The sequence below is a fragment of the Oncorhynchus clarkii genome, chromosome 27, assembly GCF_045791955.1.
Source record: "Oncorhynchus clarkii lewisi isolate Uvic-CL-2024 chromosome 27, UVic_Ocla_1.0, whole genome shotgun sequence".
NCBI lineage: Eukaryota > Metazoa > Chordata > Actinopteri > Salmoniformes > Salmonidae > Oncorhynchus > Oncorhynchus clarkii.
This window is the reverse complement of record NC_092173.1, coordinates 14492189-14505999: the sequence shown is the minus strand read 5'-3', so window position 1 is coordinate 14505999 and position 13811 is coordinate 14492189. Positions and strand designations below refer to the sequence as shown.

The following is a 13811-nucleotide window of genomic DNA, read 5'->3' as shown; positions in this document are numbered from 1 at the left end:
TCTTAGGGTGGTGGTTGCGATCTCCGGAGGAAACACAAGTTGCCGGCCAATGTCAGCTAGCATTTTCCAGTCGCGGGCAAGCGCAGCTGGTCTCGCTCTAATGGTGTCGAGCCGCGCTTCGGTGGTTTAGCCCCTTCGCGGACAAAGTTTGTCCGTAAGGGGTGTGATGCTGCTGGGGGTGGTAGGGAGTTGGTGGCAACTCGCTTGTCCTCCAGGGCGGACGCAAGGTTTTTAAGGACTTGGTTGTGACGCCAAGTGTAGCGTCCTTGGGTGAGGCTTGTTTTACACCCTGTGAGAATGTGCCTGAGGTTGGCTGGCATGGAACAGAGGGCACAGTCCGGATCTTCACCATACCATTGGTGAAGATTAACTGGAGTTGGAAGGACGTCATATGTTGCTCTGATGGAGAAGCTCAACCGCCTCGCTTCCATGGCCCACAGATCCTTCCAGCTGATCTTCCTCTTCTCCACACTGTCCCATCGAGTCCACTGTCCCTGTTTGGAAAGAGAGACTGCCTTGGCCCACCTTGCAGCCTCCTCCTGATGGCGTACTTCCTGCACTACCATCTTCCGCTGCTCTGGTGCAGTGGCCTTACTCCAAGCAGCACGGCTAGTTAGCCCAAGGCCTCCTCTCCCTTGCTGAACATGACCCACAATGTCAGCATGTCTGAGGGCTGCTGTTGCCTCCTGGACTGCTTTTCCTGGCCTCCATTTGCGCCCAGTTGCCAAGGTCGGCGCGTTGTTGCTCACCACTGGGTCTCGAGATTCATTCAGTGTCATCTGGAGCCTGGTTTTTGAACACTTGAATTCCTCTGTTAGACTGGTGAGGGGCAGCTTGAGGACACCATCTCCATAGAGGCCTATGGTGGTAAGGCATCGTGGAACTCCGAGCCACTTCTTTAAGTAGCCTGTGACTCCTCTTTCCATCTTCTCCACTGTTGAGATTGGAACCTCATACACTGCTAAGGGCCACAACACCCGGGGTAGGAGACCAAACTGCAGACACCAGGCCTTTAACTTTCCAGGTAGCTGGGTGTTGTCGATGAACTGTAGGCTACTACTGATGTCTTTGCGCAGCTGTTGCACCTGGTCTTTGTCCTTCAGGCTTGCATCATACCACCTTCCAAGGCTTTTTACCGGCTGCTCAGACACTGTTGGGATTTGGTCATCTCCGATGAAAAATTTCCACCTCTTTCCATGTCGGAGGGCTGGTCTCAATATGATGTTCCGGGGGTTCAATGGGTGGGATATCTGATGGGATGGCCAGATGTTCATGTCGCTTTGAGTCAAAGTTTGTTGTTCTCAGGTGCTCCTCTAGGTCTTTCTTTGTTAGAGCTCCACTTTTTTCCTTCGTGAAGAGACTTTTAAGGAACTTGAAGGGATCTTTATAGAATCGAGTTCTAGTTTGTTCTTTCTTCCTTCTGCGTTTCCGTAGGTTCTCTGCTCTGCGGAGGGATGCCCACCGGATTTTGATATCAGCCTGAAGTGCCTCTATGCCCTCTTTTTCCACTTCCGAGGCCTTCTTCCACTGTTTCTTAAGCTGTCGCCTTTCTTGAACGAGGCCCTTGATTTCTTGTTGCCTCCTGGAAACTGGTGGGGTTGGAACCTTTCTCCCACCTTTTGCCTCTTCCACTCCAAATCTTTCTGTCCCGTACTCATAGATAATGTCCCCCGTCCTCTCCAACTTCTTCTCCACTGTGCCTCGAAGTTTCTCGAGGGTCAAGGTAAGGTCAGTATTCACTGTTTCCCACAACTTCTTGTCACTGGCGCCAGGCCACTTCACATACGGCCTGTGTCCTGGTAGTCACCTCTCGACTGCAGGTCTGGGAGGCTCGGTGAGTTCCACTCCTGTTGTTGGTTCCACCTCAGTTGTTACTTCGGTGCTTGAGTTTACGTCCTCCATGACAGTGGTACTGATGCACTGCAAACTATAGTTTGCGTCCAACAAAGGGTATATAACAAAGTATTGAGAAACTTTTGTTATTGACCAAATACTTATTTTCCAAATAAATTCATTAAAAATCCTACAATGTGATTTTCTGGATTTTTTTTCCTTCTCATTTTGTCTGTCATAGTTGAAGTGTACATATGATGAAAATTACAGGCCTCTCTCATCTTTTTAAGTGGGATAACTTGCACAATTGGTGGCTGACTTAATACTTTTTTTACCCCACTGTACATAACTGAATATTCTTACATTTCAGTCTGACGAGAGCTGTGCGAAGTGAATAACGCTGTCCTTAGGCACTACAGTGGTACCACAGACGGCAAAATTCACATCCTACCCCCTCTTTGGCCCTAACCCGTCAACATTTGCATTAATTAAGGGTCTGGATAGGTATAAGCAGTTTAGTGGAGTTACCACCATATTTATTACACCTTACAGAAGAATTAGTGGGAAGGACCAGGGTGCAGGGAGTACATTTGGAGCCTTGTGATAGATTGACAGAAAGTACTGTATGGCTCACCCAGAGCAGTTGGGGTGAGGATCCACTTGAAGGTTCTGCTCTCTTCAGCACACAGACACAGGGTGTACTGGCAGCCTTCACATGGCCTGGCTGTGAACTGGTCCGACTCAGCTATAATCACCTTCACCTAGGAGAAACACATGGGGTCAATCTCAAGTCTTTCCTAGATTCCACGCGTCCTCTTCTCTCGTCCTTAGTGTCAGAGCATCAGGTTGTCTACAGGGACTATCCAAATGAAGTGGGACTGGAGAGGTAAAAGAAATAGACAATACTGGGAGGGCTTACCATGATACACGTGGAGAGGTAGTTGAACACTGTGGCCTTGAGTGTGAACACCTCCCCCCGGATGACGGAGTAGGGCAGCGTCAAGCTCACAAAGAAGGGTTGGAAGGCAGTGAGGCCAGTGTTGGGAGCCAGGCCAAAACCCACTGAGGAAGTACAGAACGCCCCTGCAGCCCACTTGGTGATGGTGTCAGGGACAGTCTTCTCAACATCCACCTTTCCTGTATCTCTGGTGGTGAAAAGGGTGCAATAAAAACAAAACATATGTTACCATTTGAACACATGGTTTATGGTCATGGACTACAAATATGGTGTCTGTTACAGTGCTTACCCCACAGGCACCAGGTCCCAGATCCAGGTCTCAGGGAAGTATGTGCGGACGGTCTCCTTAGGCCCGGCAGAGGCTTCAGCGGCTGAAGTCTCTGGCATCATGTTAGCAACTAGCAATGGATCATTCATTTCATCTACGTATTTAAATAGGATAGGATGTAAATAGAAACCAATCCTTTACTAGGTTAAGACTAGAAATGTTCACACATTAGTGTATCATACCATCTAACATACCGTTGGATCCCACAAGAAAGCTTACAGGCAAAAGGTTACAGTCAAAAGGTTTTTTCACGTCAGAGTTGGTCAGGATCTTGATTCCAACTTCCTAAAATTAAAATGTACAGAAAATTCTAAAACCGTGTCTAAAGGCCATATCATACCTGTATTTCAGATCAGCTAAATTATGTGGGTATTAGTTAAAACCCAAACATTTCTGTAAATACTGTGTACATGTCTTTCTACTTCTTTCTGAAACATCACTTCACAGACCACATTCCATTTTAATTTATTCAGTGTCTACTTCAAAAAGACCGCATTTTAGCTTGAACCTCTTACTTAATTATTAAGTACACACACACTTTCCATATCCCAAACAGACAAAACAATAACAAACGTATTTGAGACTCTTACTTTAAAGATGCTGTAAACGTTGTTTTTGTCGTCGCTGTCGTCTCTGGGGCCAAACCAGAATGAGCGTTTTTTCCTATCAGGTACGGGTGTTGCTTCCAAATCCTCAGCCTGTTGAGGTACAGGTGGAGGGGGCATCTCTATCTCCTCTTCAGGTAGGCATGGGTAGGGGTCAAAGTCTTCCACTTTGTATGAATATCCAGACAACTTCTGAACGGGCAGCTGACTGAACACCTGCAGAGAGGGAAGTAACATACCTCTTGTAATACTGACTAGATCATCCACAGCATCTTGACATGGTCAGAAAGTGATCAGAGGTTACAGGGTCAGTACAAGGTCAGTGCATAGGATAACACCTGGGTTAAATACATATAGCAAATACTTGATTTAGCTTGAATGGTACAAGAGAACCAATGGAATAGTCCCAAAAGTTTAAACTTTAAGTATCAGACAGTTGTTAAAACATAGTTAGAAGAAGCTGAAAGTAAGCCGGATCTTATCTCTAAATACATGAGTGCAACAAAATCAATGGCAAAGGGGGATTTGTGTGATCAATGGTTAGTCAATGGATGGGCTGTGTACTGTACCAAATGGCACCCTACTCCTTATATAGTGCACGACTTTATACCAAACCCCTTTGAGGCCCAAAAGTAGTTCACTACATGGGGAATAGGGTGCCATTTGGGACACACCCATGGAGAACGTACAGAGTCTAAGCTGAGCTCCTGTTCAGGCTGCAGCAGCAGCACACTCTGGTCGATGGCCCTGAGAGAACAAAGAGACCCTGGGTGGGCCTGGAGGCTCAGAAAGGTCTTCTCCCCTGGCAACTCCTGGAGGGACGAGAACTTCAGGGACACCTGGAGAAGAGAAAACGAGAACACATCACAGCAAATGTTTAAATATATCTTCAATGCCTTCAGAAAGTATTCATACCCCTTGACTTATACCACATTTTGTTGTGTTACAGCCTGAATTCAAAAGAAAATGTAATATGTTTTTTCCCCCTCACCCATCTACACACACACAACAATAAAAGTGAAAACATGTTTTAGAAATGTTCGTAAATATATTTCATTATAAATATCTAATTTACACAAGTATTCATCCCGAGTCAATACTTTGTATTAGCACCTTTGGTGGCGATTACAGCTGTGAGTATTTTGGGGTTAAGTCTAAGAGCTTTGCACACCTGGCTTGTACAATATTTGCCCATTAAGCAAAAACAAATATTTGAGCTCTGTCAAGATGATTTTTGATCATTGCTAGACAGCCATTTTCAAGTCTTGCCATAGATTTTGAAGTCGATTTAAGTCAAAACTGTAACTCAGGAACATTCAATGTCAACTTGGTAAGCAACTCCAGGTATGTAATTGACCTCGCCGATGACAAGCATACCCATAACACAATGCAGCCACCACCATGCTTGAAAATGCAGTATGAAGAGTGGTCCTAAGATATGTGTTTTGTTGGATTTGCCCCAAACAAAACACTGTGATATTCAGGACATAAAATTAATTTCTTTGCCATAACTTTTGCAGTATTACTTAAGTGCCTTGTTGCAAACAGGATGAGGACCAGTGACAAAATCTAAATTCAATCAATTCTAAATTCCGTCTTACACGACAAAATGAATGTGAAAAAAGTAAAGGGGTTTGAATACTTTCTGAAGGTACTGTATACTAACATATATGTCCAACCCATTGGTTCATTTCAAGTACAGTAGCAAACTGATGTGCATATTGGAACAGAGCCCACATATAATAACAGTGCTGGAGTACTGTGTAGAGGAACAGAAACAGACAACAATTTTGTGATGATCCAAGAGGTGCAGTTGAAGCATTTCATATCATAGTCTGATGCAAAGTCATTTTGGAAATCGATTGAAGTGCACGTTGCCCCGATATATCCATATGGCTCCGGCTCTCTGATGTGACATTTTGACACCTCATGTAGCTGGTGAAAGGTGCCTAGTTGCCTACCTTGTTTTTCAGGCAGAGTTGAATGGGGAAGTCTTGACTGTCTGCTACTGCCTCCCCATCAGGCAGCATGGTATACACCACTACCTGGGCTAAAGGGGTCAGCTCAGACATTTGCTGCAGCGAGAGCGTCAGCTCCCCTTGGTTTACTGAAATGAGAGACAGACAATGCGAATGAAATTAAATCACCGTAAACCACCAGTCATCCAATACAGACATTGTGATCTGTGATTAGTCTATGATATTTAAATATACTTTGCACTGTGCAGTAATAACTTGTATTGAAGATATAATCTGGCTGATTGAATCCTATCGTGACAGATTTTCATCCCATGCCAGTTTAATGCCATTAGGCCTTTCGACGAGGTATATTCTCTAATCAAGTGAGGTTCTGTGAAGTCCTAAAGAAAAAAATGTCAGGAAGCAGTCGGGAGAATCCAAGACCAATTAATTTACCTCTTCCTTCATTAACAGTCACAGGAAGACAGCCATGCTGCTGAATGCTGCCTCTAGATATAACCTGGGATATAAGATTACATGCAGCTGAAAAGTTAAGTACTGTACGGTTTGCCTGATCCATTCTTAAAATCTTTCCAGACATGACAATCAAATACCAAAGTAAGTCATACATACATACAACCTAATTTTCCACTTGCAACCCAATTTTCCACTTACTTTGACTGTGGTTTTGGAATATATATATATATATATATATACACACAGTGCCTTGCGAAAGTATTCGCCCCCCTTGAACTTTGCGACCTTTTGCCACATTTCAGGCTTCAAACATAAAGATATAAAACTGTATTTTTTTTGTGAAGAATCAACAACAAGTGGGACACAATCATGAAGTGGAACGACATTTATTGGATATTTCAAACTTTTTTAACAAATCAAAAACTGAAAAATTGGGCGTGCAAAATTATTCAGCCCCTTTACTTTCAGTGCAGCAAACTCTCTCCAGAAGTTCAGTGAGGATCTCTGAATGATCCAATGTTGACCTAAATGACTAATGATGATAAATACAATCCACCTGTGTGTAATCAAGTCTCCGTATAAATGCACCTGCACTGTGATAGTCTCAGAGGTCCGTTAAAAGCGCAGAGAGCATCATGAAGAACAAGGAACACACCAGGCAGGTCCGAGATACTGTTGTGAAGAAGTTTAAAGCCGGATTTGGATACAAGAAGATTAGAAAAGCTTTAAACATCCCAAGGAGCACTGTGCAAGCGATAATATTGAAATGGAAGGAGTATCAGACCACTGCAAATCTACCAAGACCTGGCCGTCCCTCTAAACTTTCAGCTCATACAAGGAGAAGACTGATCAGAGATGCAGCCAAGAGGCCCATGATCACTCTGGATGAACTGCAGAGATCTACAGCTGAGGTGGGAGACTCTGTCCATAGGACAACAATCAGTCGTATATTGCACAAATCTGGCCTTTATGGAAGAGTGGCAACAAGAAAGCCATTTCTTAAAGATATCCATAAAAAGTGTTGTTTAAAGTTTGCCACAAGCCACCTGGGAGACACACCAAACATGTGGAAGAAGGCGCTCTGGTCAGATGAAACCAAAATTGAACTTTTTGGCAACAATGCAAAACGTTATGTTTGGCGTAAAAGCAACACAGCTCATCACCCTGAACACACCATACCCACTGTCAAACATGGTGGTGGCAGCATCATGGTTTGGGCCTGCTTTTCTTCAGCAGGGACAGGGAAGATGGTTAAAATTGATGGGAAGATGGATGGAGCCAAATACAGGACCATTCTGGAAGAAAACCTGATGGAGTCTGCAAAAGACCTGAGACTGGGACGGAGATTTGTCTTCCAACAAGACAATGATCCAAAACATAAAGCAAAATCTACAATGGAATGGTTCAAAAATAAACATATCCAGGTGTTAGAATGGCCAAGTCAAAGTCCAGACCTGAATCCAATCGAGAATCTGTGGAAAGAACTGAAAACTGCTGTTCACAAATGCTCTCCATCCAACCTCACTGAGCTCGAGCTGTTTTGCAAGGAGGAATGGGAAAAAATGTCAGTCTCTCGATGTGCAAAACTGATAGAGACATACCCCAAGCGACTTACAGCTGTAATCGCAGCAAAAGGTGGCGCTACAAAGTATTAACTTAAGGGGGCTGAATAATTTTGCGCGCCCAATTTTTCAGTTTTTGATTTGTTAAAAAAAAGTTTGAAATAGCCAATAAATGTCGTTCCACTTCATGATTGTGTCCCACTTGTTGATTCTTCACAAAATAATACAGTTTTATATCTTTTTTTGAAGCCTGAAATGTGGCAAAAGGTCGCAAAGTTCAAGGGGGCCGAATACTTTCGCAAGGCACTAATATATATATATATATATATATTCCAAAACCACAGTCAAAGTAAGTGGAAAATTAGGTTGTATTTTGAGTGAAACATCTCTAACCTTACCAGATAGAAAAAGTTCAGGGTCTTCTGTCCCTTCATCAGCTCCTCCCCCTGGATGATGTAGCGAGCAGGAACAATACCGTCCTTCTCACAGGAGAACTTCCCTTCGCCCTGCATTATCTTCACAAAGCTCTCACTCTTGGAATAAAATTTCCTTGCGAAATGGTAAGCGGATTTATATCCTGGTCTACGCACACCGTGCATGTACGGATAATCCTCCTTAACCTTTTGATAACGAGCCTGGTTGAAGAAATACAGAAAATATGAAAAATAAACAATTGTAGTAACCTTAGAGAATACACCATGAGAAATTAATTATCTCATTCTGAACAAACATTTTCATATTTAAATAATATATCATTAAATATTTAGAGGAAAACGTGAGTGAGTGACAACTGACCGACAGAGACACAGACTCAGAACTCCACAGAGAAGTGTCTAGAGAGAAAGAAGCAATGCCCTTGCTGTCTGTGGTGAGAGTCCAGTTCTCAGATGTGCCACTGTTTTGTAGGAAGAGATACACAGGCTCATTGGGAATGGGAGTAGAGACTGGACCGGTCACTTTGATCTGAAAACACAGGACAGGATGACTGCAGATGTCCAATATACTACATGTAAACTCCCATTGCACACAACACATCAAAATCATGGTTTAGATGCTCCAAATGATGCATTAACATTTATCATAACATCTTTCAAAGATTTTCCTGAGAAATCCATTTCCCTGCAGTGTTATTAAAAAGGCATTTAATATATTTTGTCCTCACCTTCCCCTCATATGCAATCCCTGGTTTATATGCTTGGGGCACGTCCTCAAAACAAACAGTTACAATGACATTGGTAAAGCTTGCCTTGCCACTACCTTTAAGGATGACCCCTGGAGAGAACACAGGCAAGGGTCAGAGGTTAACAGTTGAGCATGTAAACACCTCTACGTTAAAGATGGAAGTTCTCTCCTACCCGTTCCATATTCCTCCATCTCAGTCTCCACTTCAAAGTCATCAAAACTTGAATAATTTAGAGCAAATCGGGTCACGTCAATAATTTGGGTTGCACAACCAGTTTTGTCGGTCTAGAGAGAATGAGTACAGTTATTGTAGGTCAGCTTAGCTCCACAACAAAAGCATGCTTCCATAAACCTCACAAATTTCAACACAGTGAGTTCTATTTGTCATCGAAGGATTTAGCGTAACAAGAATAAAAAATACTTACTTTCATAATATACAACTCGCAGATATTACTAGAATCATATAACCAGTGATGTCGAATGGCATTTCTACAAACTTTCATCGTGACAGACCCCAGCACTGGTTTTCCATAAGTGTATCTAGAAACAAAATCACCAGAAGAATGACAATTCAATAATGGTATATACACATGTGTTGTAAAATAAACAGCTATGAACATGAGCAAGTATCAAACATAGGACAGTATCTATAAAGTATAGTCTATGCAACACACACATTAAGTCCTAATATTCTGCCCATAAAATGTCCTTGTGTAAAAGCTTGTTTGTCATAATCTTGCTGGTCATTATCATCTTATTGTCTGTCACGCGCCATCGTCTTATTCACTTACTTCCCACAAACTCTCAGTGTTGCTTGATTGTCCAGAATAGTTATTGTTTGGGGAAGATGGACTTTCACCTCATATTTGGGCAACACTGTAAAAGATACATGTTGATATTACGTCTTCAATGTCTGTTGAACTACACCAAAAACAAAATCACAGTCCACAATTTAATCACAATGTAAAAACAATAGAATCAGACAGAAGACATCACCATATTCTTTGATGTCAAAGTTTTGGGAGGTTTGTTCTCCCTTCTCATTCCATGCAGTGATGATGTAACTTCCTTGCGTTGCCTCTGCGGACATGGGGTGGGACAGGTCCAGAATTCCACTCACTGTTGACTGGTTCAACCACTGAGCAATGCGGTTGGAGTTGGGGTCCTGTATATAGTAGGTTGAAGGAAGGTATGTTTGTTACAGAGGCAGGCATTGTATCAATTTATGCCGCAGTACATATTGGCAGGAAATATTTTTGAAGGTAGATCATGACACTATTATTGCTTATATATGCAGATTGTTTTTTTAGGTGCAATAGATTTGAATGAGTCTCACCTGAAGTTCCACTGTTTCATACTAGAAAAGAGAAACAAACATTCAGCATTTACATTGGGCACCCAAAAAATGTTTAACCTGTATTTGTATTTCTTCCCAGAATTGTTTGGTGTCAGAAATGGGTTTAAAACATTAAATACATAACTTTCCAAAACAGTTTCCACAGTAGAGGCATCTACAGAGCTACAGTACACAGCAGGCCATGAGCCCCTTTCGATTCAATCCTTTCGATGCTTTGATCAAACAGCCGGGCCAAATGAACTCTGACCACATGTTTGCTGATCCACCCACCCACCCAGCCAGCCACCCACACTGCCCCATAAAAAAAAAAAAATGGGACTGCAAGAGAATGGAATCATTGTTCCCTTCCTCACTCAACTACGGTAAACATCTCCCAAACGACACAGCACCTCCCTAGAATGTTCCATTGCTGACTAACACTGGGCTGTCCTGTACAACTCAACTTAAAATTGCTTTCAAAGACTAACTTTATTTTTATTGAATAACACTGAGAGTAACTTACCATCTGATTGAATGACAAGAAACTAGCATCCAGCGAGACGATTCGGAACTTGACTGGGAAAGTGGTAGAAACATGTACAGTATATTCATCATCCATTTCAGTCATGACCTTTCCTCAAGCTTATGGCCTCACAAAATGAGTATGTATAATCATCATTCAACATTATTAACAGTAGCCTAGACGAAAATGGTCAGTTTAGTACATTTCAGTGTTGATCAAATAATGTATCTAACTACCTGTCTGTCCAGGTTTGTAGACTGGTTTGTCTGTCTGGAAAATGGTGAGGAATCTTTTGGGCTTGATCAAGATCTTGGTCTTTTTACTCATCTCATCCTTCCTCCCCTTGATGCTAACATGTACAGTGGCCACACTGTCAGTCTTCACTGTAGGTACCTGTACAACATGAAGAACAGGACAATGGATGTTTCTCTAGCTCCTAACCATAGCTTGGCTCTCCTAACAGTAGTTTGAGAAGAGCGCTTTTTGTTAAAATGGTGGATAGTCATACTTCGCTATGCTGAGGTTAAAATAACAGCCATTACATTTCATAGGTTGGATCATTTTGCATAAAGCCTGGAAACCAAGTTGAGTTCCACACAACATGACTGAGTTACATCCAAACTATTCAGAATAAAAGACTGGCATGAATGTGTGTTGCTGAATGAATGCGTATAGTTAAGGACACCTTCTCTTTCCATGACAGACTGACCAGGTGAATCCAGGTGAAAGCTATGATCCCTTATTCATGTCACTTGTTAAACCCACTTCAATCAGTGTAGATGAAGGGGAGGAGACAGGTTAAAGAATCATTTTTAAGCCTTGAGACATGGATTGTGTCTGTGTGCCATTCAGAGGGATAATTGGCAAGACAAAATATTGAATTGCCTTTGAACTGGGTATGGTAGGTGCCAGGTGCACCAGTTTGTATAAAGAACTGCAACACTGCTGGGTTTTTCACACTCAACAGTTTCTCGCGTGTATCAAGAATTGTCCACCACCCAAAGGACGTCAAGCCAACTTGGGCCAGCATCTATGTAGAACGCTTTCGACAACTGTTGAGTCCATGGCACGACAAATTGAGGCTGTTCTAAGGGCAAAACTCAATATTAGGAAGGTGTTCTTAATGTTTGGTATACTCAGTGTATGTACAATTTGTGGGGGTTACTGTTCAACTAAAATCAATATGAAGCGAGGAACAGGTTGTGTAACACCCAACACTGACGGGAAAGAGACAATTCAAAGGGTCAGCTACAATTAAAGCTCATGGCTCCGATCAGTGTTAGTTAAGTAAACAAATGACGTCAACATTTAACAAATTGGCTTGTTGACTGTAGTCGAGATGCTTTCGCATGTGAGAAGATAGAATAGGGCCACATTCAGTAGATCACATTGTTGTGGAACTTCGCAGTTAGAAATGTCATAGATAGAGCTGGCATGATTCCTTAATCTACATGTCAGAGAGGCATGTTGGTTCTACATAATATATTTCTATCAAGGCCTTCTACAATGTTGTAGCCTGCTGAACGCAGAACAGCTGCAGCTGACCTGGAAGGAGGTGCAGCGATAGAAATCCTTTGTTACGGCTGCCTCCAGTAGAATAGTGCTGCTGCCACCCTCCATCTCCATTGACACCTTCAATGACAGAGGCTCTGTGACTTGATGGACCTGAGCACAAAGTTTCTCTGTGGTCCCTCCTACCACTTCCGAGCTGACCGTCACCAGGTAAATCCTTAAAGGGGAAAGAGTCAGCATGAATGCAGCTGTGGTAATAATACTTAAGTGGCAGTGTACTCAAACTGCTCTTTTGTTCCTACTGATGTTTTAAAGTTGGGGACAAAGTTATCTTAATCATCTCTGGCTATGTGCTCCACTCAGAGAGGCCAAACAATGAGAAATGGAGGGCACAATTGATTTTGCTTTGGAGAGTGTTTGAGTGGATACCAATGAGTTGTTTTAATGGTTTGTCAACCATGTCTTGGGGATGATTAAACAGAGAGACATTGGAAGAAAGCACACCAGTAGGGGGCAGTGTCTGTCAACATCTCTCAGGTGCACATAAGGGCTCTATTTGAATTTTAAACCCAAAAATCTATAGTTCTAATTGCCAGCATGTCTCAAAACATATGAAAAGCCTCACATGCACAGAGGTCCTGTGGCCTTACCACTATATTTGTTGTATCATTATTCACACATGGAGAAAATTGCAAGCAGATATTCAGTTAAATCAGTAAATATAAACGATTACATGATGTAATATTAGGTTAATAACTAAAATAATTGCTCAGGTGGACTATTCTACACCTGCACGTGCGTAGTGTGTAGAATACGGAGCATAATTAATGATGTTGCATGCAGTAAGGCATGTAAATACAAATAGCTGATTGTGTGTTTAATCTACTACCATCTACATCAAATGTTTTGTAGCGTACTTACGATTTGAAGGTGCTCGATGTCACAGTTTGTAAAATCACTGAGGTGATCAATACAAGGCAAAGTAAGTGGAGAGCCATGGCAATAGCTTCGGTACACAGCCGGTCTTCCTTCGCACTTTGAAATGCTCCCTTCCCTCGTCCAGATATGGTCAGAAAGGTTGGACAAACAGTGCTATTTATACCCAAATGCACCCTCGTGTCACTCCCTTCCAAATAGTTTGGAACACTGCAGCCACCTCCCGTTCCCACATAATTCCACTTAAATTCTCAAATAGGCACAGCCCCGACTAATATGATGGTCACAATGACGACCAAAACACCTCAAGCTATCTTTCCAGACACATTTAGACGGGAACACTTGATAGAAGAAATGCCTGTGTTTCCTGGCTGACCTATCGATTTAGCCCACCTGTCAATTTAGCCATTAGCCATGTAAAAAGCCACCACAGGCTACAGCTTTCTGCTTTGACTGATAAAATGCAACATATTAGCTCACCAATAGCATATTTATTTCCTTACTGTGTCAGCAATATGTCAATATCAACAGCGAAATATTGTCATCCAATCTAACAGTGAACATAGTGGATCAATATACAGTACCAGTCAAAAGTTTGGAC

At 42.4% G+C, this 13811-nt stretch overlaps 1 protein-coding gene across 2 annotated transcripts in view; it reads right to left on the bottom strand.

Annotated features, from left to right (window-relative positions):
- Positions 1 to 13478, bottom strand: part of LOC139385554 (alpha-2-macroglobulin-like) — a 30036-nt gene extending 16558 nt beyond the window's left edge. The window contains exons 1-20 of one of the 2 annotated variants that reach the window (XM_071130723.1): positions 13196 to 13478; positions 12308 to 12491; positions 10999 to 11155; positions 10763 to 10815; positions 10240 to 10260; positions 9900 to 10068; positions 9695 to 9779; positions 9329 to 9443; positions 9077 to 9188; positions 8884 to 8993; positions 8517 to 8684; positions 8120 to 8356; positions 6139 to 6202; positions 5686 to 5831; positions 4414 to 4563; positions 3710 to 3940; positions 3314 to 3404; positions 3081 to 3213; positions 2753 to 2978; positions 2468 to 2594 (exon numbers count right to left, since the gene is read on the bottom strand). In XM_071130723.1, the coding sequence (XP_070986824.1) occupies positions 2468 to 2594; positions 2753 to 2978; positions 3081 to 3213; positions 3314 to 3404; positions 3710 to 3940; positions 4414 to 4563; positions 5686 to 5831; positions 6139 to 6202; positions 8120 to 8356; positions 8517 to 8684; positions 8884 to 8993; positions 9077 to 9188; positions 9329 to 9443; positions 9695 to 9779; positions 9900 to 10068; positions 10240 to 10260; positions 10763 to 10815; positions 10999 to 11155; positions 12308 to 12491; positions 13196 to 13272 (2656 nt within the window). In that variant the 5' untranslated portion in view covers positions 13273 to 13478. Of the gene's footprint in view, positions 1 to 2467; positions 2595 to 2752; positions 2979 to 3080; positions 3214 to 3301; positions 3405 to 3709; positions 3941 to 4413; positions 4564 to 5685; positions 5832 to 6138; positions 6203 to 8119; positions 8357 to 8516; positions 8685 to 8883; positions 8994 to 9076; positions 9189 to 9328; positions 9444 to 9694; positions 9780 to 9899; positions 10069 to 10239; positions 10261 to 10762; positions 10816 to 10998; positions 11156 to 12307; positions 12492 to 13195 lie in introns of both variants that reach the window. The other variant, XM_071130722.1, reaches the window with a different exon arrangement.
- Between the last annotated feature and the right edge of the window lie 333 nt (positions 13479 to 13811).